The sequence below is a fragment of the Canis lupus genome, chromosome 11 (assembly GCF_011100685.1).
Source record: "Canis lupus familiaris isolate Mischka breed German Shepherd chromosome 11, alternate assembly UU_Cfam_GSD_1.0, whole genome shotgun sequence".
In the NCBI taxonomy this organism is placed as follows: domain Eukaryota; kingdom Metazoa; phylum Chordata; class Mammalia; order Carnivora; family Canidae; genus Canis; species Canis lupus.
The window spans coordinates 67,487,383-67,514,046 of NC_049232.1; the positions used below are offsets into that span (position 1 = coordinate 67,487,383).

Here is a 26,664-nt window from a genome sequence, read left to right on the forward strand (position 1 = left end):
AAATGGTGTAATCAAAAGTTAAATCTAATGAGGCATAAATATATTTTTGTATATTGAATTTTAGAAATATGATCTTTCAAAAATGTGCTTATAAAAATACCTAATTAGTGAATTTTAGTTCATTTCATTTTATAAAGTTATGAGGATTTTGGCAGTTTTACATTAGAGCTGTCATTTAAAAATAATAACATTCTTATTCATAAATGTGTATAGTAATATAATCAGGATAAACAAAAGATTTTACCTTATACTATAGAATCAGAAATTACATTTTTATGTTGTTTTAAATTAAGCTTGATACTTGCCTCTCAACAATCAGCCCAGCTTTCTATTGTGTACTTTCATTTTTAGAACTTCTCTTTTTGAGTTATACCCTATATCCTGACATAACAGTAGTGAATTTCAACAAAATATTTTTATTGTTAAAAGAGTTCAAATTTAAATTACTGAAAGGAAACCATTTAAATGATATCATTAACTTAATTAAAAAAAAAACAACAGTAAAAATAGAGTTCCCTTGGGCATAAGCACTGGAACTTAGTTTCTTAAGGAAGTGTTTCTCAAACCTCATCCTGAGCGTGGATGGATTCCTGCTACTGAGGAATCTGATACTGATCAGGCATCCTGAGTAATTCAGAAGTAGACTAAAGTGTGAGAACTGCTACTCTAGAGCAACATCCCTTAATTGTGGGTGATCCATAATGGAAAGAGACAGCTCTAGTCCTTGGTGGAAGACTGTAAATAATAAATTATCAAAATAAAATTATTTTTCCTAGAGATAGACCCCTCTCTTTAAATCTGGATTTATAGTAGCCTGATTCAAGTTTCCCTGTCCTATCTTTATGGCTATGAAGTTTTATCCTCATTACTTTACAAAATACCAAATATTTTATCACTTATTACAAACTGCCCTGCAATTACATACAGAATATTGTAAACTGTATTTACCTAAATTGCCATAGAGTGTTGAATTAACTATTACAAATGATCTGTTTAGTAACTTTATTTAAAATATAGATCTCTGGTGATGTGCTAGATAACAAGTTTGAATATTTTAGTTCAATACAGTGGAACCAGTAAAACCTCTGGTTTCACAAATGAAGCGATTCAGAATGAGTGTGTCAGCTTTAGTGGGGCCCTTGCACACTGCAGTAGGGTGAATAGTACATTTCTGTCTCACATTCTTCCTAAAACAAAGGCTGGCTCTGATCTCTCTTCCCACAAACCTTCATGCACAAAACTTGTGTGTCAGTGACACGAGAAGCTCATTTTGATTGTAACGGGCCACACTCTTGTCTAGTACATCATTTGCGAAACTGAAGTTCACTATTAGAATGCAGCAGGTATGTAAATAGCATTTATGAGTGGTCTCTATGAAATGGATCCCTTCTTTCCCTTTTCATGATAAGAGGAAACTTTATTTCAGAGTAGAAAGTGCATTGTCTGAACTCATCAACACCCTCTCTATCCCTCCCCTCCCCAATTTGTTGCAGACCAGGATGAAAGAGCAGCTGAGCTCAGCAGGGAGCAGAATGAGAAAACCATCCGGAGCACGCAGACCGCGCTCCGCAATTTCCGGGAGTTCCTCATCTCCAAGTATCCTTCTGAAACCAGAGAGATTTATGTCATCCCTTGCAAGGAGTTGGATGCCTACCTGGCCTCTTTCTTTGTGGATGCCAGGCAGAAGGATGGGTCCGAATATGAACCCAACAGCCTGGCCAATTACCAGTGCGGACTTGAACGGTACCTAAAAGAACACAGATACGGCTACAGTATCACCAGGGATAAGGAATTCAAGCGTTCCCAAGAGGCCCTGAAGCAGAAACAGATTGAACTCCGCTGCAAAGGAAAAGGAAATAAGCCACACAAGTCCATGAAGCTCACCTTCGCTGATGAGCTCATCCTGCGGAAAAGAGGACTCTTAAGCCGCTATAATCCCGAGGGTCTTCTCAACCTCGTCTGGCTCAACAACACAAAAGCTTTCGGGCACTGCACAGGCTTCCACGGATCTACCTTGAAGTGGGGTGATATCCGGCTCCGGGTAACTGAGACAGGGCTGGAGTACTTAGAGTGGATGGGCCAAGACACCGGTGACCTCAATGCCAAAACCAAGCGAGGGGGGACGGACTCTCGTGTGTATGCCACCCAGCACGCCCCCCAGACCTGCCCGGTCCAGGACTACAAGGAGTACGCCCAGCGGCGGCCTCCTGCCATGCGCTACGAGGATGCGCCGTTCTACCTGTCCATCAAGCCAGTCGTGAACTTGGCAGCTCTGCACTGGTACAACTGCCAAGCCCTCGGCAAGAACAAGCTGGCCAAGATGGTGAAGACCATGTGTGAGAAGGGCAACATCCCCGGCAGGAAAACCAACTTCAGTGTGTATCAGAGCTGCAGCACCTTGTCCGAGGCCCAGAGCAACCAGCTGGTGCTTATCTGTAACAACCTGAGCCAGCAGGCCGCCCAGTCAGTGGCCGGCCACTCCAACAGTGGCAATTTCATCGTCTCTGCCTCCTATGACTCCTCCTCAGACACTGCTTGACCAGGTGGCTTGAGCAAGACCCCAGTCTGGTTACTGTGTCCAGAGAAACTGTGATTATACACTGCTTCTCGTTCCCTTTCCTCTGCCCTCAGTATTAACTTTATAAAAATATAAATATATAATATATTTTTTTTTTACAAATAAGCCAATGGAGATAGTTTAGTATCGCTAACATAGTATTTATAGGCTTAACACAAATGTACTTGTGGGTGATTAGATGTAATTGCTGTTACATACAGACTACAAAACCACAGTGGTTCTCAGGCAACACAAAGTAGAGAAGGAATTCCGTTTTTTAAAGAACTGTCAGAAAAGTAACTGAAAGTCATCCTAGACACTTGTGTCCTCAACTCCCGCTTTCCGTCCCACCCCACCTCTCATTTTTAGTCTAGTTAATAAATGGCTTTATTTTTTTAATTTTTAAAAGTTTATATTAATCAGGAGGAGACAATATTAACTCTACTGCTTACACAGAATTGCATTCAGTCAGATCCAGAATATGAAAGTGTTGATATAAGCTCAGCAAATTATTTACATACGTTTTTTTAGCTGAATTAGAATTTTAGCTCCTGTGCCTCATTTTTTGTAATGTCTGAAAATCTAGATGTTTAGCTAACATCTTTTCTTTTGGGGGCAATAAAGGTGCAATTCTTTTTGGAAGATAATACAATTTTTAAGTAATATGCAAAGTCCAATATTGTGGCAAAAGAGACTGTTAATGGCTCATTTTTACTGTTGTGCTTGAACCTGGATAGAATATTTTTTTTGTTCCCTAAGAAATCAGTTAAAATGAAGTGTGATTTTCAGATTTACAAAACTACCAAAGCTTTGAAAATGTTCCCAAGCATTAGATTGTATATCAGACATAAGGAGAGAGTAGAGAGTGGGAGAGTCTTATTAAAAATCCAGAAGCTCTACTCAAGACAACAAAAGAGTCCTACTCTTCAAAGCCCAAATCCCCTGAATTATTTATTTATAAGCATTAAACTTCGGTCTCTTTTCCCTAGGAGATTACTTGACTCTGTAGTTGAGATCAAAAGAATATTGACACTCATTTTGGGTAACAACATTTTGTTACCAGATTTAGCTGAATTCAAAGCATTCTTGAAAATGTGCAGAGTTTCTTTTACAGTAAATATAAATTTATCTACGATACCCTGCAATTATAATAATAATAATTTTGGTTAAGCAACTCTTTGTGGTGGTTTTTCCAAGGTCTTTATTTTCAAGTCTTGAAGCCTGTGGTGTATTTTTAGTTAAGATCCTTCGATAACAACACAAATTTAGACATTAAGATGACAATAAAGTTGAGCTAGGTTCCTATCCTGTAGAATCATTGACACATTAAAAATTGCAAATCTTAATTGCTTTATTGGATTCTATTGGGAAGTATTTGTTCTTCAAGGCAACCTGATGATTCACATTAGCTGGGAGGGTAGGTGATATTTTGTGTATTAATTTATTGTATGATCAGGACAAACTTCATTTTTTGTTTTTCAAACTTCATTTTGATTTGCTTTGCTTAACTCATCACATTAGCTGAGCTTTCCATGGCTAGGCAGCTTTTCCCAACACTAAGTCATAAAGACCCGTTCTTCTAAACTGTGACCTTTCCTTTGGCTCAGGAATAGAAAGTCTGCCATGGACTTTGTGTGGTGGAATCTACTTTGTACTTCAGGACTTTTCCTCCATGGGGAGGCATCCAGAAACAAGACAAAAGGGTGGAAGATATCTTGCTTTATTTTTTTGTATTAATAATGATGATAGCCACCATTTTCTGAGCTAGTGTGTGTGCCAGCACTGTGCCAAGTGACTTATTACATGCACCATTTATGTAATAGTTACTAACTGTATGAAAATTAGTAAATTCAGATAAGCATAAGGAAAATGAAATATATACTCCTAATTCTGCTGGCCGAAATAGCCACTGTTACTATTTTGGTAAATATTTCTTCAGACATTTCAATACATACATATTTATTTCTCTCTATATTATCTTTAATCCTTTCCATCCTCGAAGAGATTAGTTATCTCCATTTTATGTTGAGATCAAGGCAAATCAGTTGGATTATAGCTAAGGAAATGGTACTGTCATCTGACTGCGGAGTCTTTTTCTATTTATCTTCCTTGTTTCCAACTCCTAGTCTGTTTCCAGTGATTTGAGCCAGGAATGGGGACACAGTGTCTTCCCATCTCTCCTGTCTGATTAAAAGGAATGCTGAGTGATCATTCATGATGGCACACTGTGTGCCCTAGTGCCCCCTCTTCTGTTCATTTTGAACGACAGGGCCTCTTTCTCCACACTCTCTTTACAAAACTCTCCTTATTCTATACTTGGTTTGTAAGTGCATAGGACAGCCTACTGTAAAAGAATTCTTTTTTAAAAAATAAGGTTGTTTTTAATGGGTTACCTCTCATGTTTAAAAAAAGGTTTTCTGTGAAACACTTAAAGTGCGATTGTGCATTTAATTTTTGCATTGACATACTTTTTAAAATTCTTAATATGTTTTTGACAGCAAAGTAAGATTGTCATGAGGAAGAAGGGCAGTCAGCATGTACCAAGAAAGCTGAACTAGGAGATTTTGCATCCCTGTTGTGTTTGTTGAGATACTACTAAAATGAGTCTCTCTCTGATTTCATCCTATTGCATCTTCATTCAGAAGAACACAGTTAAATTGAGAATGTGAATTACTTTTTATTTATTTATATTTTGCTTTGATAACACAGACCAAATAGGAACATTGTAAGCTAGATTTAGAAAACTTTTCTGAAGAACAACTTGGTAAAAGTTTAGCTGAATTGTAGTATCTCTTTGGATTAATGAAATTACGAAAAATTATCTGCAACTACCTCTAAATTTTGTGTTTTTATATAAACAATACTGAAGATATGCTACTGCCAGATGCCATTTTTATTATTTGTTATTTTAACTTAAAAAAATTAGGTTCATACTGTGGCAGTGGTACATGCCAAAATATCACGTATGTATTTTAGTGAAAATTCACAGTCTGGCAGGTTTTTACTACAACTAAATATGCTGCCTTTCCAGGCAATCGTGTGGTTCATACAAAAAACAATAAAACCGTATTTGCAAAGTTTACACTTTTAGGTCAGTGTAACGTTATGCAAGAAAGAGACAGCGCCCTCAGTTTCTCTGGAAGGCAGTACAAAACTGTCTACAACAAAAATGTCAAACCCATCTGTCAGCATTTGAAAGACATAGCTGCAAAATTCAATTTTTCTTCTGAGTGACTGGCTGTTGAAAAGCCATGGATGGTAGCAGTTTTTCTTTAAAAAACCCATAACATCTGAAAAGGTTAGAAATATTCAGGATGTTTATCCAACAGAGCTTATTCTTAAAACTCTATATCTTATCATGGTTAGTAGGGGTAGTCTAAATATGATTTGTAATACACCGGCTACTTAACATATTTGGTTTTTTATAGATTATTTTCCCTGTGTTAAATTTATGTTAATTCACTTTTCCCTATGTTAAATTACTTCCTGATGCACAAAAGAATAGTCTGAAAATTACCTAGTGTAGATGAAGTCTCTTTGGTTTTCCAGTTAGGTCATTGTTAGCTGAAACTTCCATCACATTAATTTGTCTAAGTCATATGGTTTAGCTTTTAGATGTCATGAAATCAAATGACTTCACTGAGATGAGAATTTATAGTGATATCAACAAATATTTGACCACCTATTGTCTAGACACTGGGATACAAATATGTATAAAATAGTCCCTACCCTCAAAGAATTTATAAAAGATGCTGTAATAAAAGTTTCATTTCATTTCAAAAACATCTGCCAATACCATTTTGCATCTTTTCCCAAACTTTGTACTCACGCAGTTTGTCTATTCAGCCATTGAGTATGTTGATTTGCTGTGGAATATGTAATGCTGCTTTGAGTATTTTGAGGAGAATCTTCCTTTGGGCCTGTTTTAAAATCAGTATGAAGGCAAAGCCATTCCTACACCATCCATTGTGTTCACATAGGTGCACACATGTATAAGAAGGTGTAGACTGTCATCAATGACTGTCATTTACTGAATACTTACAATGTGTTGGAGTACTAAGTACTTCTGTGAGTTGTTTCACTTAACTCTCACAGTAATCCTGAGGGTAAGTATGACTGTTTCTCCTTTATAGATGAGGAAATCCAGGGTCAGAAGGGTTGCCCATATCACAGCTAATATATAAGAGCATCAGGATCTGAAACCAGATCCAGATACTATGAAGTATCGTCCTTTTCTGCTGTAGCTGCTTGTTCAAAGTAATTTGCTCTGCTTTTTTTCAGATTCTCTGAAGTGATAAATTATAAATGAAATCCCTGGTGTAATAAAATCATCAATATTCATTAACTCCAAATTGAGAGCAGTGCCATCACCTGGCATATTTGTTTCTCTGGCCAAAATATAGCTGTAATACTAACATCTATCAGTAAAAACTCTACTATGTGATAAAGTAAATACATTTCTAAGACTAAAGGAGGAGTCCAGGGGAGTGTATGATCATTTATTGCAGGAAGCTAATTTTTAAAAGGTTCCTTTATGAAAAAATGTTATAAATACTAAAGAATTAACAAGTTATCTATCAATTAGTTTAATAGATTTTTTTTCTCAAATAGAATTACCTTTATATCAGATGTTGGCATATTACCATATATAGGTACAGATAGTTGCTTATTAAGAAACACACCATTGGCAAAGACCCCCTCAACTGTGTTTTGTTTTTCCCTTAATGCCTGGTATTCAACATTGCTTCTCCTCCCCACTTGGATCTGGCTGTGATGAAATGGATGTATAGCTTTTCATGAGGCAAAGTTATGAAGATAGGGTGATTTTAAGAGATCCTTGCCATAGACTATAACTGGGACACAGAAATACACTGCATATATCATCATGGTATATTTCTACTGATATAAAAACGGGATGATACTGGCAAATGGGAAAAGTGATGATATTGGCAAACTGCCAACAACTCTAATTTCACTTCTAATTAGAGAAAAGAAAAATAATTAAAATTTCTCATGCTTCATCCTATTTGTAAATTGATCGATTGGGCCTGCCAGAGTTGAGGGGAACACCTGATTTGGTATTAAAGATTGCATTATTTTTTAAAAGACAGCATTTTAATACATTTAAATTGAGTTGTTATATAAACCATGACTTTGTTGAATTACACTCAGTATTAATTAAGTCAGTGCTAATTTGATCAGAATATTAATTAGGTCAGAATATTAATGTAAACCATCATCTTTGCTGAATTATAATCATAGAGACTGACCTGGAAAGGACCCAAGAGATCCTCTAGCCCAATGCTCTTCAGTGCTATGAGGAATAAGAGTCACCATGTCTTCTTGCGGGTAGGGAGCAAGGAGGGCAAAGAGATAGAGATTGCTAAGGGAATCCTCAAGTACTGATTCCCCAGGAATTCTCATGTCCCCTATGTCCTACCTTCTTTGAAAGTCAGCTGATTGAATGAACCTCTATGACACATCCTACACATGGAGGTTGGAAAATAAGATTGGAAACATCTAACCCACCCCTTTTTTTTATAGAAGAGAGAAACCGCCTCAGAGACATTAATGAGCGCTCAGGTACACATACCTCGTTAGAGTCTGAACCAGAACTAGAACCCAAGCACCCTGACTTCTAGTCCCCAGGTCAGAGCTGAGGGAGGTGAAACAACCCTACATTTCCATTGAGTTAGGGTATGCTTTTTTTGTTTTCAAAATTGTTGTGTTTTAAGCCCTCAATCAGGTTTCTACTAGGAATAGACTCAAGCTGCCAGTTTCCAAATAGGTTATTTTTGCATGTAGAATTTTTGCTTTTCATTGTATACTGTTAACATCTTGATTTTAGCAACTTCTCCTTTTAAATTTGATGGAATAATCTCTAAATATAATCATTTGCCTTTTTGAAAGAACATCTCTCAGCTTACCCCATTCATAGTTAGTTTTCATTTACAGAGGGAAAACTAAGGCTTTCAAGGATATGAATTCCAGTTGTAGATTATGAACTAAAAAGTAACTTTTTGTTGAGTGTGGTATTCATTTGTGTATCCAGCTACATAGTATTTATATTACTAGTTTTGAGTGGAGTCTATAGTATCCTTTTTTACTCTATGGAAGGGTTAAAATATCATATTAAAGGGGTTTGGGACATATCTTTAATCAAAGGATCAAACTTGTATCAACATAATTGAGATGTTTCTGAAGTGAACTTAGTTATAGGGAGGAAAAAGAAAATGGGAACTAATGGAAGATGTTGAAATACAAAGTATTTGTAAATTCTGTTATCCTGCTTGGTCTTCTGAAGGGGAATTCAAGCATAAATATGAAAAGTTTTCACAAATTTTTATTTTACAAATTATATTTACCAGATTATAGTTGAAGGGAAAAAAGATGAAATTCTAGGATTTTTTTTAAAGTATGGTGGAATTGTCTTTTGAATGCAATGTTGAATTTTGGTAGACTTCTGATGTTCTTTGTATTACACTGGAACTAGAGAGTATTTTTACCATAGTACATTCATTTCAAAGAGCTTTGAAAATGCTTTGGCATAGTTTATTTATTTGTGGTAAGTAGAATTAGGAAGACATCAGCAATATAGAATCCGAACAGTAGTTGTGCATACTATATTTAAGTGATTTTTATGCCTGTTTACTTTCTGTAATTCTTACATTTTATAAATCAAATACCTTAGTATACTTCCACTAGAAATTAATTTATAATTGATTATTTATACTGGGTGAAGTAGCAGGTCCATTTTAGTATTAATCCACTCAGATTAACTTTATCTAACTGAATTTTTATATCTACAATTCATTATATTACAACTTTTTAAATAGCATTTATAACAAAAGAACTTTTGTTTTATAAAAGTATTTGTTACAAAAAAAAAAACCATCTTGCCAAAAACCATTACAATTTCTATGCATTGTGTAATATTCAGTGATGTCACTGTTGAGACTTGCATGTTGGTGTAGGTGCTGTTTCATATCTGTGTTTGTGGTGTTTATGTGGAGTTGTTAACCATTGCTGCTATCACTTATTGTAGTTAAACTGAAAAACTGTGCTAAGAGGCTGTGCCAGTCAACATTTGTATGTGTAACTTGTGAAAGTATGTACTTAGTTGTTTAATATTTTGAGCCAGCACTTAGTGGCCTCTACAGAAGGAAATATTGTAGTTGTCAAGTGGTGCCAACTTCAGAATCTCATTTCACATGTGTAATTCCAGGTCAGATTTTCTTCCATACTTTCCCCAACTCTTTGAAAGGAAATGTTTGCAAAAAGAGAAAGCAAGAATTCTTAACTTTTCCAGTACTCCCCCCAGTTCAAATCTTTTTTTTGTGTGTTGTTTTTTGTTCTCCTGATACTTGAACACCTTACAAGGAAATCCAATAGAATGACAATGTAGCAGCATAATTACCTTTATCTGGTTATCTGTATCCAGGTAAATGATGTAATAACAGGACTGTGAGGTACCTACATTATTTTTGTTGGTTATCATGACTTGTTTAAAGTGCATTTTATAAGAATATTTATCTTTTTAAATTTATTAGGGACTGTAGAAACCTCAGAGTTCCCAAATATTAATTTTTATATTCAGCATTCACATGGGCTTTTTTAACATTTATTTGCCTTATGACCATCAATTTTTCCATACCCACCTGTCTTTAGTTTGGTTCCTGGTACTTCCATCTTGCCTCAGCAATTTGAAACGCACTCTGAAAGTAAAGAAAAATTATTTCAGTGAATGAATTCTATATTTTGTTAAAATTCCACATGGAAGAAATATCGTTATACATTTATACTCTTAAAATGGAAGGGAAGCTATCTTAAAATGTTAAGAAAAGAAGGCTACTTCATTAAGAGTGTTTGAATATTGACACACCAAAATTCCTTGCTTAGTGCAGGGTTTCATTCTGTCTGTCCAATGGGTTTATAATTATGAGATTCCTTTAATAAAGGGATAATCCCCTGAATTATAGAGAGGCTTTTTGTGTGACTGTCAGATACATGGCGACAGCCAATGCTGTATTTGGAAACATTGCTGCTGAAATTGCTGATTTAATTCTAAGAATATTAAAACTAATTCATCAAGGCCCCTGCCACTTCTTTGCTTAAAGGAAAAGAAAGGCAGATTTTAATTGTGAGCCTTTTCTCCAAAATATGCTTTAAACATTTACCCCTCAATGAAGGTGATAAAGCAATAAAAGGAAACTCAATTATGTACGTTCTAAAGAAGTTCTGCTCTTGTCCAGTGGCCTCCAGAGCGACACTAAAGTATTTCTTGATTCCTGCATTGGGGGTTTTCAAGCAAAGCCTTTATACGTAGAATTTCTTCTGTATTTTGGACACCAAAGATTATGGCATGATATATCCTGATGATTAACAGTTTCTATTAGATAGCTGTGGGCACATTTATTTGAATCCTGCTCTTGAATTTTTTTTTTACCCACTTTGGTTCTTCTGTACGTTTTCTATGTCTGTCCTGAGGCCGTTATGCCCAAGGTAACTTTTATATTAAATAATGCATATATATTTGTTAGGTTTCTAATTTATAGAGTTTATTTCCATCATGACTTTAAACTTTTTTCACTGCTAAAATTAGACATAGATTTGTCAGATTAGCCCCATGATGAGCCATAGCTCGTACCTTTTTCGTTGTAATCTGGAAACGTAACTGTAACCCCATAGGCCTGAAACCTGGTAAGAGAATGACTGGAAACATTTTGGATTCAACGGAATCACTTAAATGACTCTCTTGTCTGTTAAAATGAAGAACTTTGGTTGTTTAGTAGAATGAATCTATATTCAACTTAAACAAGGTCTTCCATCTTATGAATTATAAGAATAATTTTAAGATTTCTTTTACTCTACCACTTACAAGTTAATTGGGAATTAAAAGGTAGATTTATCAGTTTATTCAGTATAATTTAGCACCAGGCATTTGTTTAAAACAAATATAACCACTACACTTAATACTTAGAAAACTTCTATGAAAAAATGGTACTGTTCTTTGAAGATGCATTCACTTGCCCCCACCCCCACCCCCATTTGTTTGGTAAACTGTCATTTTTTATATATTTTCTGGCCACTTGGCTTTTAACTGATTTATGTGAAAACACATTTGTGCCTGATGTTCACTCTAATCATATTTTAAAATTCTCTTTTTAAACTGCTACAATTATAATTTGTGAAAGAGGAGAAAGGTGAATTGAAATGGAGGGAAGTTTCTGTTAATACAACATTACGATGTGTGACTGTGATGCTCTTGGTTAATTAATCCTCTGCCAGTTGATATTTGTATTAATATGATAGAACTTTTTTGTTAATAAGAATATACTATTGGCTTCATTTTTATTTTGCTGCTCACTGCTTTTCACACTAAAGTGTTTTCATTTTTTTCAGCTCACTGTTTTTGCTTCATATTTGTCTGTGTACTTGTGCGCTAAATAAAATTCTAGTTTTATGTCCCAGTGGCTTATTCCATTGCGTTTATAATATTTGTCTCTAACGTCGTGTAATTCTCTATTGTTTTCTGTATCTGTTAGTATAGACTAAAACTTAAGGACATAAGAAAAAAATCCAATGGGGAGCCTGGATGGCTCAGTCAGTTAAGTATCTGACTCTTGATTTGGGCTTAGGTCATAATCTCAGGGTCTTGACATCGAGCCCTGCATCAGTCTCTGCACTGGGCATAGAGCCTGCTTCGGATTCTCTCTCTCTCTCTCCCTCCTTTTCCCCACCTCACAGAGCCCGTGCACACTCTCTCTCTCTCTCTCTCTCTCTCTGTTTTTTTTCTTTTTTTAAAAAAAAGGGCAGCCTGGGAGTGGCTCAGCGATTTAGCGCCGCCTTCAGCCCAGGGTGTGATCCTGGAGATCCAGGATTGAGTCCCATGTCAGGCTCCCTGCATGGAGCCTGCTTCTCCCTCTGCCTGGGTCTCTGCCTCTCTCTCTGTGCTCTCATGAATAAATAAATAAAATCTTAAAAAAAAAAAAGCAAAAGAAAATCTAATAAAATTAGCTAACAAGCATCAGCAATGAGGAGAACATGCTTTAATCACAGTATTTTGTCTATATTTGGATATGAACAGTCTTCCTTCATTTAATAAATAGTTTTCTGCAAAACTGACTGATTTGTGTAGCCACAGCAAACAACTTTAAAAACAAACCACATTTTGAAAAAAAAAAAATTGTCCTGGTTACTGTCCAGGATATGGTCAATGCATATTGAACAGACTATTCCATATCAGGTGGTTTCTAACCACGAAGGAGGGGGAAATCATGGAAGGAGAAACATTTCTACATAAGTATGTTGACACGTAGTCCATAGGGTAGGGAAAACACTTTAGGACAGCTGAATTAATCGTATGCTTCCTGGAGCCTCCAGTCCAAAAATCCTATTAATGGAACAGAAGGCTCCACTACAGACTCTATGGGCTCTGCGGCCAATTGTAAGTTATACCAAGCTAAGTAGATGTCAGGTTCCAGACTCCTCATTTTTAGGAAAATCTTTTTGGTCAGATACAATTCCCCATGTGCCATTTGTTGCATTTAGCATATTTGATAATATTCTTTGAGCAGAATAGGAATGGTTATTCAAAATGTTTCCAATTAAGTATTAACTTCAGACATCTTTGTTGTGTCACTAAAAGTTTTTAATAAAGAAAAGCATTAAAACACCAGAAAATACAATGTTCTTTACCACAGTGATTTATCTTGCAGAAATGCAAATGTATTTCTTTCATATCTACAAATAATCCACCAGTCTTTTCTCACAGCTGAATATCGCAAATACAAGCAACAACTGTAGTTTCATATGATAGTATTTTAAATTAAAGTTACTTTATAAATAGTTACAATTTATGTTTTCCTGGTATTTTAAGAAACAAGGAATTCACCTTTAAATTTGATTACAAGTTATACATCTAAGGCATGACTAAATAAATAAATAAAACATGAGAAATTTTATTTCCCCAATAGGGGAAGAACATTAGAATTCAAGTTGAATAATATTTAGCCTACACCTCAGAAAATGTTTTCTTTTACAAAAAGTTTTATTTATTTAATTTTTTCATAATTATATTTTCTAAGAAGATATCAAGTAACTAAAATGTCTAATATGTACGAAATACTTCATGTTGGTGATATAGCCTCTGAAAAGATTATATTAAAAGCAAACATTGAATTGGTGGCAAACATTTTCAGACCCAACTATTGTTTTTTAAAAGAGCATTTTCTTTATTAAAATTTGTAGTGCTTTTAAAATGTTAAGGCAGTAAATATTCATTGTGAAAAATTTGACAAATACTAATAAATATAATAAAAGGAAATAAAAATCACAGGAATTTTACTAGCCATAAAAGCAATTCAACTAATGTTTTGGTGTTTTACTTTACAATTCTTATGCATAGATGTACTTCAAAAATTGTAGTCAAGCTGTATTTACTGTTTTGTACATTTTAAAAAGATCTTTAGCCTTTGAAAGTGTGATTATTATATGGTTACATAATTTTCCATTACATAGCAGTAATACTATGTTTTGTTTTTGGATGGTTTTGTTGGATTGGATTTGTATCCAGTTTTTCACTTCCATAAATTTGCCTTCAAGAATATCCTTGAGCGTAGATTTTTGTATGTATCTATGATTAAATGTTTAGCATAAATTTCTACAAGAGAAATTCCTGAGCCAAATAAAAAACATTTATTTTTCCTACATATACATTTCCAAAATCCTAGTCATTTTTATAACTTAAAAAAAATAATATATTCATATTGCAAAGCTTAAAAGTCACACAGAGGTAAATACTAACCAATGTGTCCAAATTTTTTTCTAAACTAGTACAAATTCCCCTGATGCTAGCCACTATTTAGATAGGGACCGTTGTGTTTTTGCCAGTCTGATAAATGAAATACATCTTCTTTTGATTATACTATCTTATTATTATTAATGCTTTTGTTATTTGTATTTCTACTATGAATAATTGCCTGTCATATCCTAGGCCCATATTCTAGTGAGTTATCTTTTTCCAATTGATTTAAAGGAGATTTTCATATGCATTTTGTCACTTTATGTGTTATAAGTATTTTCTCCAGGTCTGTTTATTGTTTTTTAAATTTATTCAATGCAGAACTTTTGAATTTTTATGTCATCTGATTTGTTAATCTGTGTTTTTTATAGCTCTGGGTTGTATCATGCTGAGAAAGGCTTTTCTTACTCCCAAAATCATGAAAATTGTCTTCTTTTTGGAAACAGCCTTTTGAAAAAAGATCCATTTGGAAATGTGCTGTGTGTGGTATGACATAGGAATCTAAATTTGCTTGTTTTTGTTTTCTCTAACTCAGTAGCTTATTATCTCAAAGCATTTATTTATTTATTTATTTTCTCAAAGCATTTATTGAAGAGTCCATCCTTTCCCCAGCAATTTGAATTGGAGCCTTTCTTATATACTCAATTTGCATATTTACACAGACCTTTTCTGGACTTTGTTCTGTTGCACTGATATTTCTCTCTTTCTTCTCCAGAACTTACACTTCAAATCATTGCAGTGTTACAGTACATTTATATCTTTCAGGGCAAAACCTCCCAATTATTATTTTCAAAATTGCCTTCCTTTTCTTATGCATTTACTCTCCTAGATAAACTTTAGAATCAACTTGACCAGTAAAACCGAAAAGGGGGGATTTTAATTAGAATTACACCACATTAAAGATTATTTGAAGAAATTACACATTCTTATGATATTGAGCCTTCTCATCCAGGTACCTGGTATAGCTCTTTATATATTAGGTTTTATATATACATTTTTAATTTTAAGAATTTTTTGAGGAGCGCCTGGTGGCTCAGTCAATTAAATATCTGATTCTTGGTTGCAGCTCAGGTCATGATCTCAGGGTCATGAGATCAAGCCCTCCATCAGGTTCTGCACTCAGATGGAGTCTGCTTAAGATTCTATCTCTCTCGCCCTCTCCCCCTTCCCTTGCTCATGCTCTCTAAATAAATAAATAGATAAATAATCTTATAATTAAAAAAAGAATTTTTTGAAAGTTTTGTTACTGAATTTTACAGATATAAAAGGGCACAAATAATGTACAGTTTGGTTAATTTTTATGAAGAAAGCATATTGCTGAAAACACTACCTAGAGAAAGACATAGAATATTACCCAAACTCCAGAAATTTCCCTCCTGTGCCCTCCCTTAGTTACCTCCCTCAGGCAACCACTTTGTTTTTTCACCAGACAGTCATTTTATCTGTTTTTTAATTACATAAGTGGACTATTTCAACACACTCTATTGTGTCTGGCCTCTTCTGTTTAACATTGTGTTTGTGGGGTTCATCCATATTTTTCATGTTAGTTGATTCTAGTAATCCATCTTTTGTCATTATTGTGTAATAATATATTGTATAAACATTTTGCAATTTCATATGCATTCTATTGTTTATGGACATATGGATATTTCCAGTTTGGGGTTTTCTGTTATTAATTATACTTTTGTGAATATTCACGTCACATGCCTTTCAGTAAGTATGTACATGTTTCTGTTGGGTATATATATACCCTGGTGTAAGATTGCTGGATCGTAGAATATTTGTATGTTCAACTTTGTAAGATAATACCAATTAGTTTCCAAAGTGAGTGTGCAAACTGACATTCCTACTGGCTGAGTAGGAGCGTTCTGTGGCTTCACATCCTCACCAATGCTTGATATTTGTAGATTTTGTTTTTATTTTAGACATTTTGGCGGATATATTTTAATTTTTATTTCCTAAAATACTAATAGTATTTCTTATGTTATACAGTACCCATTCAAGTTTGCCCATTTTTAATTGAACTAGCTGCCTTCTAATTGTTTTATTAGATGTATACATTTCAGATATCTTCTCTCACTATGTGGCTTGCCTTTGCACCCTATAAATGGTGCCTTTTAATAAATGCCTTTTTAATCTTAAAGAAATTCATTTTTTATCACATCTTTTACTTTTGAGGTAATAATAATGATTTTCTATTAAAAATGTGCAGCTACCCCAAGGTCATAAAGATGATCTATATTTTCCTCTAGAAGCTTTACTGTTTTACCATTTACATTTAGGTTATGATCCATTTGAAATTGGGGTCTTTTAGTTGTTTGTGGTGTAAGGTAGGCATTCATTTTGCTCATGTTGTGTTAGGGATTTTTGCATCTGTTTATGAGTTGTGTTGGCTTGTAATTTTTTATTGTATTATTCTTGTCATTTTTTTAATAGAAAAGTTATGCTACCCTAAAAAGGAAAATGGGTATTATTCTCTTTTTCTATTTATTAGCAGAGTTTTTAGGTTTGGCATTATTTGTTCCTTAAATGTTAAAAGAATCTGCTAGTGAAATCCATCTGAACCTGAAGGGTATTTTGTGATATTTTATTTGTTTGTTTAAGATTTGTTAAGATTTTGTTTAAGATTTTATTTATTTATTCATGAGAGACACAGAGAGAGAGACAGAGACATAGGCAGAGGGAGAATCAGGCTCCCCAGGGGGAGCCTGATGCAGGACTTGATCCCAGGACCCTGGGATTATGACCCTAGTCAAAGGCAGACACTCAACCACTGAGCCACCCAAGCGTCCCTGTTTTGTGATATTTTAAATTGTAGGTTTGATTTCTTTAATGCGTGTAGGACTATTTAAATTTTATACTTGTTCAGTTTTAGTTAAGTTGTGTTTTTTTTAAAGATTTTATTCATTTATTCATGAGAGACACAGAAAGAGAGAGAGAGAGAGAGGCAGAGACACAGGCAGAGGACAGGCCCCATGTAAGGAGCCTGACCTGGGACTTGATCACAGGACTCCAGGATCATGCCCTGGGCCAAAGGCAGGTGCCAAACCTCTGAGCCACCCAGGGATCCCCGAAGTTGTGGCTTTTTTATATGTTTGTCCATTTTATCCAAATTTCCAAGTGTATGCCAAGTGTATTGGCATCAAGTTGTTCATAATATCTTTTTTCTGTATTTTTAATATCTGTAGGATATGTAGTGATAACCCTGGTTTCGTTCTCGATATTGCAATTTCTACCTTCTCTCGTTTTTCTTACCAGTTTATTAATTCTGTTAGTCTTTTCAAATTCATCTTTTTGCCATTACTTTTTTTAGTTGTAAATTTACTATTTCATTGATTTCTGTTTTGTGTATTGTTTCCTTTCTACTTTTTAAAGTATATATGTTGTTCTTTTTCTCATTTCCTGGTACAGTTGATATTCAGCCTTTCTTTCCTGATCTCTGCATTCAACGCTATAATTTTCTCTATAGATACTGCAATATGTGTATCCCACAACTTTGACATGTATATTGCTATTATTCAGTTTGAAATATATTCTAATTCCCATTGGTTTTTTTCCCCCCCTTCATCAGGGATTTATTTAGAAGCATATTATTGCTTAATGGCCGAAAGTGACCTTCTTGTAATTGATTTATAATTTTTAATTCTGCTGATGCTCTGAATGATTTAATCCTTTGAAATGTTGAAGTTTGCTTTTATGTCCTCGCATTTCTATTTTGGTAAAAGAGCCATGTGTCTTTGAAAAGAATGTGTCTTGTGCGGTAGTTATACACGCCGTTCTTTGTGTATCAGTTAAGTACAGTTTGATGTTTGCATGTTTCAGTCTTCTACATACGATTTTCTGTATGTGCTTGTTCTGTTGGTTATATAGAAAATGATATATTAAAATCTTAGGGGTAGATTTGCCAGTTTTTAAAATTCTTGCAACTTCTGCTTTTTATATTTTGAGACTTAGATAGAAATTTATGATTGTTCTTTCTGTTGAATTTTAAAACATTTCTCTTTATTTATAGTAATACATCCTTCCTTAAAGTCTGTTTTATCTGATATATAGCTATACCAGTGTTCTTTTCTTTCTTGTTTACATAATGTACCTTTTTTTAATCATCCTTTTGCTTTCAACTTTACCCTATTTATTCCTATGTATAAGGAGCACTTAGCTGAGTTTTGTTTCTTTATCCAGACTAGCATCACTTACCTTTTTTATTTTTAAAGATTTATTTATTTGAAAAAGAGAGAGATCACTAGCAGGGGAAGGGGCAGAGGGAGAGGGAGAGAGAGAGAATCTCAAGCAGACTCTCTGATGAATGTGGAGCCTGACATGGGGCTCAGTCTCATGACCCTGAGATCATGATCTGAGCCAAAAACAGGAGTCAGACACTCAACCAACTGAGCTACCCAGGTGCCCTGACATCACTTATCTTTTAATTGAATATTGATCCTGGAATAATTGGTACATTTAGGTTTAAACCTATAATCCTACATACTTTTGCTTTGTTCCATCTATTCTTTGTGCCTTGTTTTTGATAAGCAAGTCTTTCTTATTCCATTTTCCTCCTCTATCAACTTATACATTCTTTCAATATTCTTGTGGTAGTTACCATGGAGATTAAAATATGCATCCTTGCACTGTTAAAGTCTACTTTAAATTAGTGTTTTCATCATTTTCTGGATAATGCAAAGACCTTTTCAACACTAGCTCCAGTTACCTTCTTTTGTGCTATTGTAATGAATATTAATTCTACATGCATTTAAAGCCCCACCAGACACCATTAGTATTGTTTTAAACAGCTGTGTTCATTTAGATTCACCTACATATTCAGTCTTTCCAGTATTCTTTATTTTTTTGCTCTGTCAATGTGCTTCCATCCTGGATCATTTCCTTTACTTGAAAAACTCCCTTTATTATCACTTAATACTTGACTGCTGATAACAAATACGTTCATTATTTTGTATGACTTCCCCTGTACTTCACCTTTATTTTTGAAGGATGCTTTGCTTCATATGAATTCCACACTCGTAGCAATTTTCTTTCAGCACGTTAAAGATAATCATCTGTCTTCTGGCTTCCATCATATCAGCTGAAAAATCAATTTGTTGTTGCTTCATTGAAGGTAATTTGTATTTTTCCTACAGTTTCTTTTAAGATTTTCTCCTTGTCTTTTATCTACTCAAATTATAACACCTTGCACTGGGCCATCCTCCCAACCACAGATACTTTTCTCACTCTGCCCAAGCTCTGACATCCCATGCTAGGAAGCCCTCCTCCATGGAAGCCCTCATCACACTTCTTGAGCTGTAATACTGGCACCCAGCCACTCCCCGTGCAGTGAAGCCCAACTCACTCCAGTAAGACTCCAGTAGGACTCTGACTTTTCACATAGGGCTTCTTCCCATGTCTCCCACTTCTGTGTGAGTGTCCTCCTTGCACTGCTCAGGCAGTCACCCCACATACCTGGATACCCCTGCATGGGATGTTTTGTTTTCTCCAAGTTCAGGCTTTGTTGCCTCCTGCTGAAACATATTTCTTGCCCCAGTCAGATTCCTATTCCCCTCACTGGGCAGACTTCATGCCTCACTCTAAGCCCCCACAGCTCCTTCAACACACACATACTCCAGGAAAACAGATGCCTACTTTGCTCCACCCTACCAACAACTTTGAAACTGAATAGTTTTGGAAGAAAAGAGGAAAAGCAGAGGAAGGGAAGAAGAGAATGAAGGAAGAGAATTCTATAATTGTCATTTTGTTAATAGATTCTAATGCTCTAGTAAAATTCTCCATCTTTTCCTTATTTCCTTGAACATATTAAAATTATTTTAAAATCCATGTCTGACAACTGCAATAATGCAGATAATTATTTTATCTGATTTTTCTGTTGTTTTTCATTCATTTGGTCTTATAGTATGTCTGTTAACTTGTTATTGATTGCTGGCCACTGTGTATGAAAACTTGTTGAAGATGTTATCCTTCCTCCAGAGAGGATTTAAATTTCTGCAAGCTAGCAAATAGGGTAAGCAGATCACCTTCATCCAAGTGAGACTGTTCTGCAGATCTTCCTTGACTTACAGTGGGGTTATATCTTGATAATCCCATCATAAGTTAAAATGTTTCAGGTAGTAAATGCATTTAATATGCCCAACCTACTGAACATCTCGGGATCTCGGGCTAGCCTATCTTACATGTGCTCAGAATACTGACGTTAGCCTACAGTTGGGCAAAATCATCTAACACAAAGCCTATTTTATAATAAAGTGTTGAATATCTCACATAGTCTCTTGAATATGGTGCTGAAAATGCAAAGCAGAATAGTCATGTGAACACAGAATGGTTGTGAGTCTATCAGTTGTTTATCCTTATGATCATGAGTCTGGGAATTGCAGCTGGCTACCATTGCCCAGCATCACAGGAGAGCATCCTACCACATATCACTTAGCCCAGGAAAAGCTTAAAATTCAAATTTTGAATTACAATTTCTACTGAATGCCTATCACTTTTGTATCATTATATGGCTGAGAAATCATGAGTCAGGGACCATCTATATTTCCAGTTTCTCTTATTCTTATAGTTAAGCCCTTCCTGGGTCTCAAATGAAAGCCAGGGTTGTTCTTCTTCTCCTTAGAAGGCCCTGGATTACTATTCTTGATTCCTCAGTGCCATGAAGTTTTCTCTTAGTGATATCTCCTTTCTGCTTGGTTTCTCTGTGTCTTGCCTCTTCATATGTAACTCAGGAATCAGCAATTCCAGGAAGGAAAATTGCACGCAGAATGTCGACTCACTTTTCCATAGTTCCCTTCTTCCAGGATCTCTGACTATCAAGTACTGGCTGCTTATTAGTCCTGTACATGAATATTTGTATACTTGTTTCACTGAGATTGCTGTAGACTTCAGGCTGCTTGTTTCTGTTTGGGCTCTGTGATCTGCACTGCAACTCTTCAAATGATTGAAGAGGAACACAGGGATCAATGCAGGACTCACTTCTATGTGTTTCCCTACTCTCCAGGAGTTTTGCTCCTTGAGTCCACTTACTTTTGTTTCCCCATGCATTTAATCTAGCTTTATTTCCAGCAGGAAAGATAGTACAATACCAGCCCCTTCCTTATAGTCCTAAGTCCTCTTGCCATCATTTTTAAGTTTTTAAGTTTTCATTTCTTTTATTAACTTGTTTTTGGATGCTGTGTCTTTCGTGATTGAAAATGTCTTTATTTTGCCCTAGCACTTGAATGATACCTTAAGTAGGTAATAGAATTCTTCATTTTATAGGCTTTTTCCCTTAGAACTCTGAGAAGACAGAGTCATTTTTTAACATGTGGTGTCACAGATGAGAAATCTGATTCTTGTTACTATATTAAAGACTTTTTCCCTCTTACCAGATAAAGATTATTGAATTTTCTTTTTGTTCATAGACCTTGGAAATTTCACCAACATATGTTTATATATATCTTTTATAAGAAAATATGTCTTCTTCAGTATGTATAATTGACAGTTATGAGCCTTACACCCTAAAGATTAAAATCTCTTTGATTAATGAAACTTTTCTCATATTATTTCTTTCACTATTTATTCTATCCTCTCATAATTTTTTCTTTTGAATCCTTACAAGCTAGATTTTGAATCTCCTTCCTCAGTCTTCTCTGCCTCTTAACTTCACCCTTGAAATTTAAAAACTGTTATGACTTTGCTTGCCCTTCTGAGAAAATTCCTTCCATGTCACTAATTTGTCTTTTAGCCATTTTCATTTTAATACTCAGTTTTTCTATTAAGTATTTTTTAAATGCGTTTTTAAAATCATTTTAAATTTCCAGGGTCTTTCTTGTTTTCCTGAATTTTCCTTTTCCAATGAAAGGTGTTCTTGTTTTAAGGATGCATTATGCTCTCAAGTCTATGAAATGATACATTCATGATCTTTGACTTTTTTCTTTGGTTTTCTGAATTAATTCTATGGGAGAGTACAATGTGAAGTTAGTTGCTCTGCTTGTGTAACTTGGTAACTTCCATGCTCCTGGTTTTCCCCAGGTGCCAAATGATGCTTGGTTTGTGTGCACACACTTTAAAAAAAAAGATTTATTTGTTTATTAGAGAAAGAGGGAGAACAGGTGGAGGAGCAGAGGGAGACGGGAGAGAGAATCTCAAGCAGATTCCCCGCTGAATGTGGAGCCTGACGCAAGTCTTGATCTCACAACCCTGAGATCACAACCTGAGCTGAAACCAAGAGTCTGACACTTAACCAACTGAGCCACTCAGGCACCCCCTGTGTGCTCACATTTTAAAATGAAAGACTAGATTTGTCATTACTCTAACTTACAGGGATTTCCTTAGATATTATTAAAGACTCTTGTTTGATATATCTGGACAGAGCTCCAGGTATAGTTGAGCAGGGTTTTGCAAGTGGTCTTCACCCAGCTGTAATCAGTGCACATAGAAATATCCACAAATAGGCTTCTTTTCAGGGTATATAAGCGGGAAACAATCTGGGAAGGTGGGACCTCTCAAATGTAGACACAGGAGAAGTGTTATCTGACAGAGGGCATGCATTCAGCCATTTTTTGCTTTTTGCAGCTGTTTTTTGTTTTCCCTTCCCTGTGTCCAGTGGGGCTAGCTAGAATTTCCTGAGGCAATGCCCCTTCTCTCCCTGACTCGAGGGTAGCTTTTCACAGTAATTTCCCTCACTTTTCACACTGTACTTGCCAACACCTGTGCTGTAAATGATGTAAGTGCGAACCATGCATTGAGAGCAGAGGAATTGTTCAGATCTAGCCGTCCTTAGAGTGAGTACATGACTCCATGGTCACTCCTGCTCCCATGGCCAGCTTTTCTGAACTTTGAGCTTGCAGTTTGCCTGTCCTCTAATGGAAGAAAAATGCACGTCTTTCTTTAGTAGTCCCCTCTTTCTCCTATATTCACTTCTAAGTCCTCACTTCTGTTTGTTTCTCCATCAGTAGAGTCTCCTAAAAATTTCCTCGGCACCATAGCTCTACAACTTTTACTGACAATTTTTAAAAAGCAATTTATTATGTATATTTAATTTAATATTTAAATAGAATTATGAAAGAACTATATGTGTCAATCATTTCCATGCAATTTCTTTCCCATTATGAAAGCATACAAGCATTCTTTACCTGTTTCTCTGTGTTCTAGGATTTTGTTTTCCATTTTTGGTGTACAGTCTCTGTCCTAGGATAAAAATGAAATTATTTAAGGCCATGTAATTGTTTCATGTAATAATTAAACTTAAATATCCTATTTTGCAGTGTGACTTTTTTCTACTCCTATGCTGTACTGAGACGATGGAGACTGGGCTGTGTTGCAAATAAGTCTTTTGTTGTGATTGTTTAAAAACAAACACAGTGAAACCGTCGCGGTTATGTAAATAAATCAGACTTAGTTCTCCTTACTGGAGGTTAATACAAGTAAATGTTGGGGGCCAGGATATACTTTTCATAAGTGGCTAATATCTAAATTGTATTCCATACTGAAACTTTATTCATGTAGTACATGATTCCTTTGCTGTGAGCATAGAGTCAGTGGGACCCAAGTCCAAACCCTAGCTCTATCACTTGCTAATTCTATGACTTGGGACACAGCCCAGTGCCTGGCACAGAGAGGGCACCTTGGTAAATATTGGATGAGTGATGTATGAAGTTACTAAATGTATGAGGCTCAATTTCCTTATCTGTAAAATAAGTATAACAACACAGTTGCTTAGCAATTACAGATAACTCTTGGCATATAGTAACCATTCAATTAACTAAATTGAATTAGTGATCAATTTTATACTAGAATCCTTTCATTAATATCAAGGAAGTCCCAGAAACAATATGAGTTATCTCAGTTTTATGAGGGTGATGAGAAGAATGGACTCACATGACACAGTCGGATAGCCTTTCTAGCATTGTCTCTCTTTTGCTATAAGCATTTATTAAAGCAGATTATGTGCTTAATGGTTCAACAGCAAACTTAAAGGGTAAAGACACAGTCTTAAGAAGCAATACATACCAACTGGAGATTTTCTGGACACGATTACATCACAGCTTTAAGGAATAATAAAGCAAATATGAGACACATACTGTGGAGAATAAGGGAGCTTGTTTCGCGTGGGGAAGGTTGTATAAAAGTGAGTTTGGAATTGGAAATGGGAAAAAAGACACTATTTGGTACAAAGATCATGGGGAGATTTTTCAGGCAACAGGTGGGGAAGGTTGATGTGGTGTTCTGAGCAAAGTGGATGCTGGGGACAGCAGGAGCTAGTGGTTGGGAGTTCCTCAGTGGGGTCAGTGGGAGGTGAGATGAGTTAGGCAAAGTGGAACCAATTTGCAGATCACCTTGGTAATTGCACCAACTTTCCATTCTGCTATTTCTCAGCCTCTTAATGCCTTATTTGAACATAGAAACATTCCAGAGAGGATCAGGACCATTTGGTAAACTAGAGGTTGGCATTATTTTCATTTTAAAGTGGTCCACCTTATTGTTGTTGGTTTTCTTTTTCCTATCCAAAGACAACAATTTAAACAGTTTAAGCTTGATTTTAGTAGATCACAGAGTAAAAAGAAAGGCCTAATAATTATGGACTTGATTATCTCTTCTGTATCCAACAATTAAAGTGGACACCTTGAGGGAAGACCACTTTTCACCTGACTTGGTTTGGCAATTGCAATTTAAAATCTGTTCCTTCTCCTCTGAGATGATGCGAGCCCCTCTGGCATGTTCTTCCTTCTTTCCCCTAAAATTATTTTCACTTTACCTTCCATTCTGATTCTAAGTGAGCTGATGGGCTGGGAGTTGGGGTTTAAATATCGCTTTGTTCATTTGTGAAAAGAATTAAAGAAATATGCCAGCACCATTTAATACAAGGCTGTCCAGGATGGCAGATAAGGCACTACATTACAGAGAAATGACAGCTCTGCATACACTGGGGGCAACGAGAAAGGATGTGTAACTCATCTTCCCTATTTCCTTCTATTTTTATTGTTGCTGTTGTTCATATGAATGCCTTTTATTTCCAGTGAAAATTTTTGGACAGAACATTCTTTGTTTTTCTGCATTCATTTTTCCCATTCTGTTACTGGAATGCCTGCATTAGCGCATCAGTTGATATATATAGCAAAAATACTGGAATCAAACGCAAGGTTACTGCATTGATTCCATGCTAGAAATATTTTCCCTACTTTATTTCTTCTAATATATGTATACTTGATAGACATTTCATTTTTTAAAGTGTTAGGTCTTAGGAGATTTCTGTTACTTAACATGATCCCAAGATACAATTCTCTAAAGAAGGGAATGGCAAATTATTTTAATGCCTTTTATTGTTTTTGTTTCTAGCCTATTCTACTAAGCTCAACAAATTTCCTGTGTTTAATATTAATGATGACTTGAATGATCTGTGTACCAGTGCAGTAAGCCCAAATACTACCAAAGCCACGCGATATGCCCTGAATGTGTGGCGATATTGGTGTGTGACCAACGGGCTCAAAGATCATACGGACATCACCAAGGTAAGAAACTCCTGAGTTTACTTCTTCTTTCAGCCACCTTCACAGCTTCTAAGTGCTAGGCATTGTGTTAAGCATTATTAGGAACACAGAACAGAGAAAACTTTGAAAGAACATGAAATCAAAAGAAAAATTGTGTTTTAAAGGAGAGTTAGAATTTCAGTAGAATTGGATGAAGACAGGAGTCTTCTAGGCTAAGTGACCTGAAGAATAAGATTTGGAGGGATAGATTCACTTGCCTGCAGCAGAGACTTCAGATATAGGAATAGTAGACTATAAAACCAGATGTTGATAAACTAAATGCAAACTAAAATCTTGTGAATACTAGGAAGATGTTGAAGTTTTCTTTTGTTTTTGTTTGTAAAGAAAGACTTTCTCTGAAGGATTATTGCATTGGCATCAGGGAAGGGATTGTCAAAATAGGGAGAATGCTCTGACTATAAGACCTAAAGAGTCAGGGAAGGGGGAAACCACTGAAGTTTCTTTAACAGGAAGGAATATAGTGAAAGAGATATTTGGAAAAATTAATTGGAAGTGATGAACAAAAGTTTATTTAGTATCCTTCATCCTCAATTTCTCCAGTTGTAACATGAACTCTTAAAATGTCTTCCAACTTGAAATGTTTGAAGTTGCTCAATGGAAAGGAAATACTTTTGGACATGTAGAGACAGAACAGAAAGACATATTTTAGGGGTGCCTGGGTGGCTCAGTCAGTTGGGCATCTGCCTTTGACTCAGGTCATGATCCTAGGGTCCTGGGATTGAGCCCCACACTAGCCTCCCTGCTCAGGGGGAGCCTGCTTTCCACTTGTGCTC

At 35.5% G+C, this 26,664-nt stretch overlaps 1 protein-coding gene across 3 annotated transcripts in view; it reads left to right on the plus strand.

Annotated features, from left to right (window-relative positions):
* KIAA1958 (uncharacterized protein KIAA1958 homolog) overlaps positions 1-26,664 on the plus strand; it is a 161,442-nt gene that overhangs the window by 114,302 nt on the left and 20,476 nt on the right. For 2 of the 3 annotated variants that reach the window (XR_005367168.1, XM_038553120.1), the window contains exon 3: positions 25,680-25,852. Coding sequence is in view for 2 of the 3 variants with exons in the window: in XM_038553120.1 (XP_038409048.1) it covers positions 25,680-25,852 (173 nt within the window). In the remaining variant the exon portion in view is untranslated. Of the gene's footprint in view, positions 1-1,493; positions 12,028-25,679; positions 25,853-26,664 lie in introns of those variants that run through there. The other variant, XM_038553119.1, reaches the window with a different exon arrangement.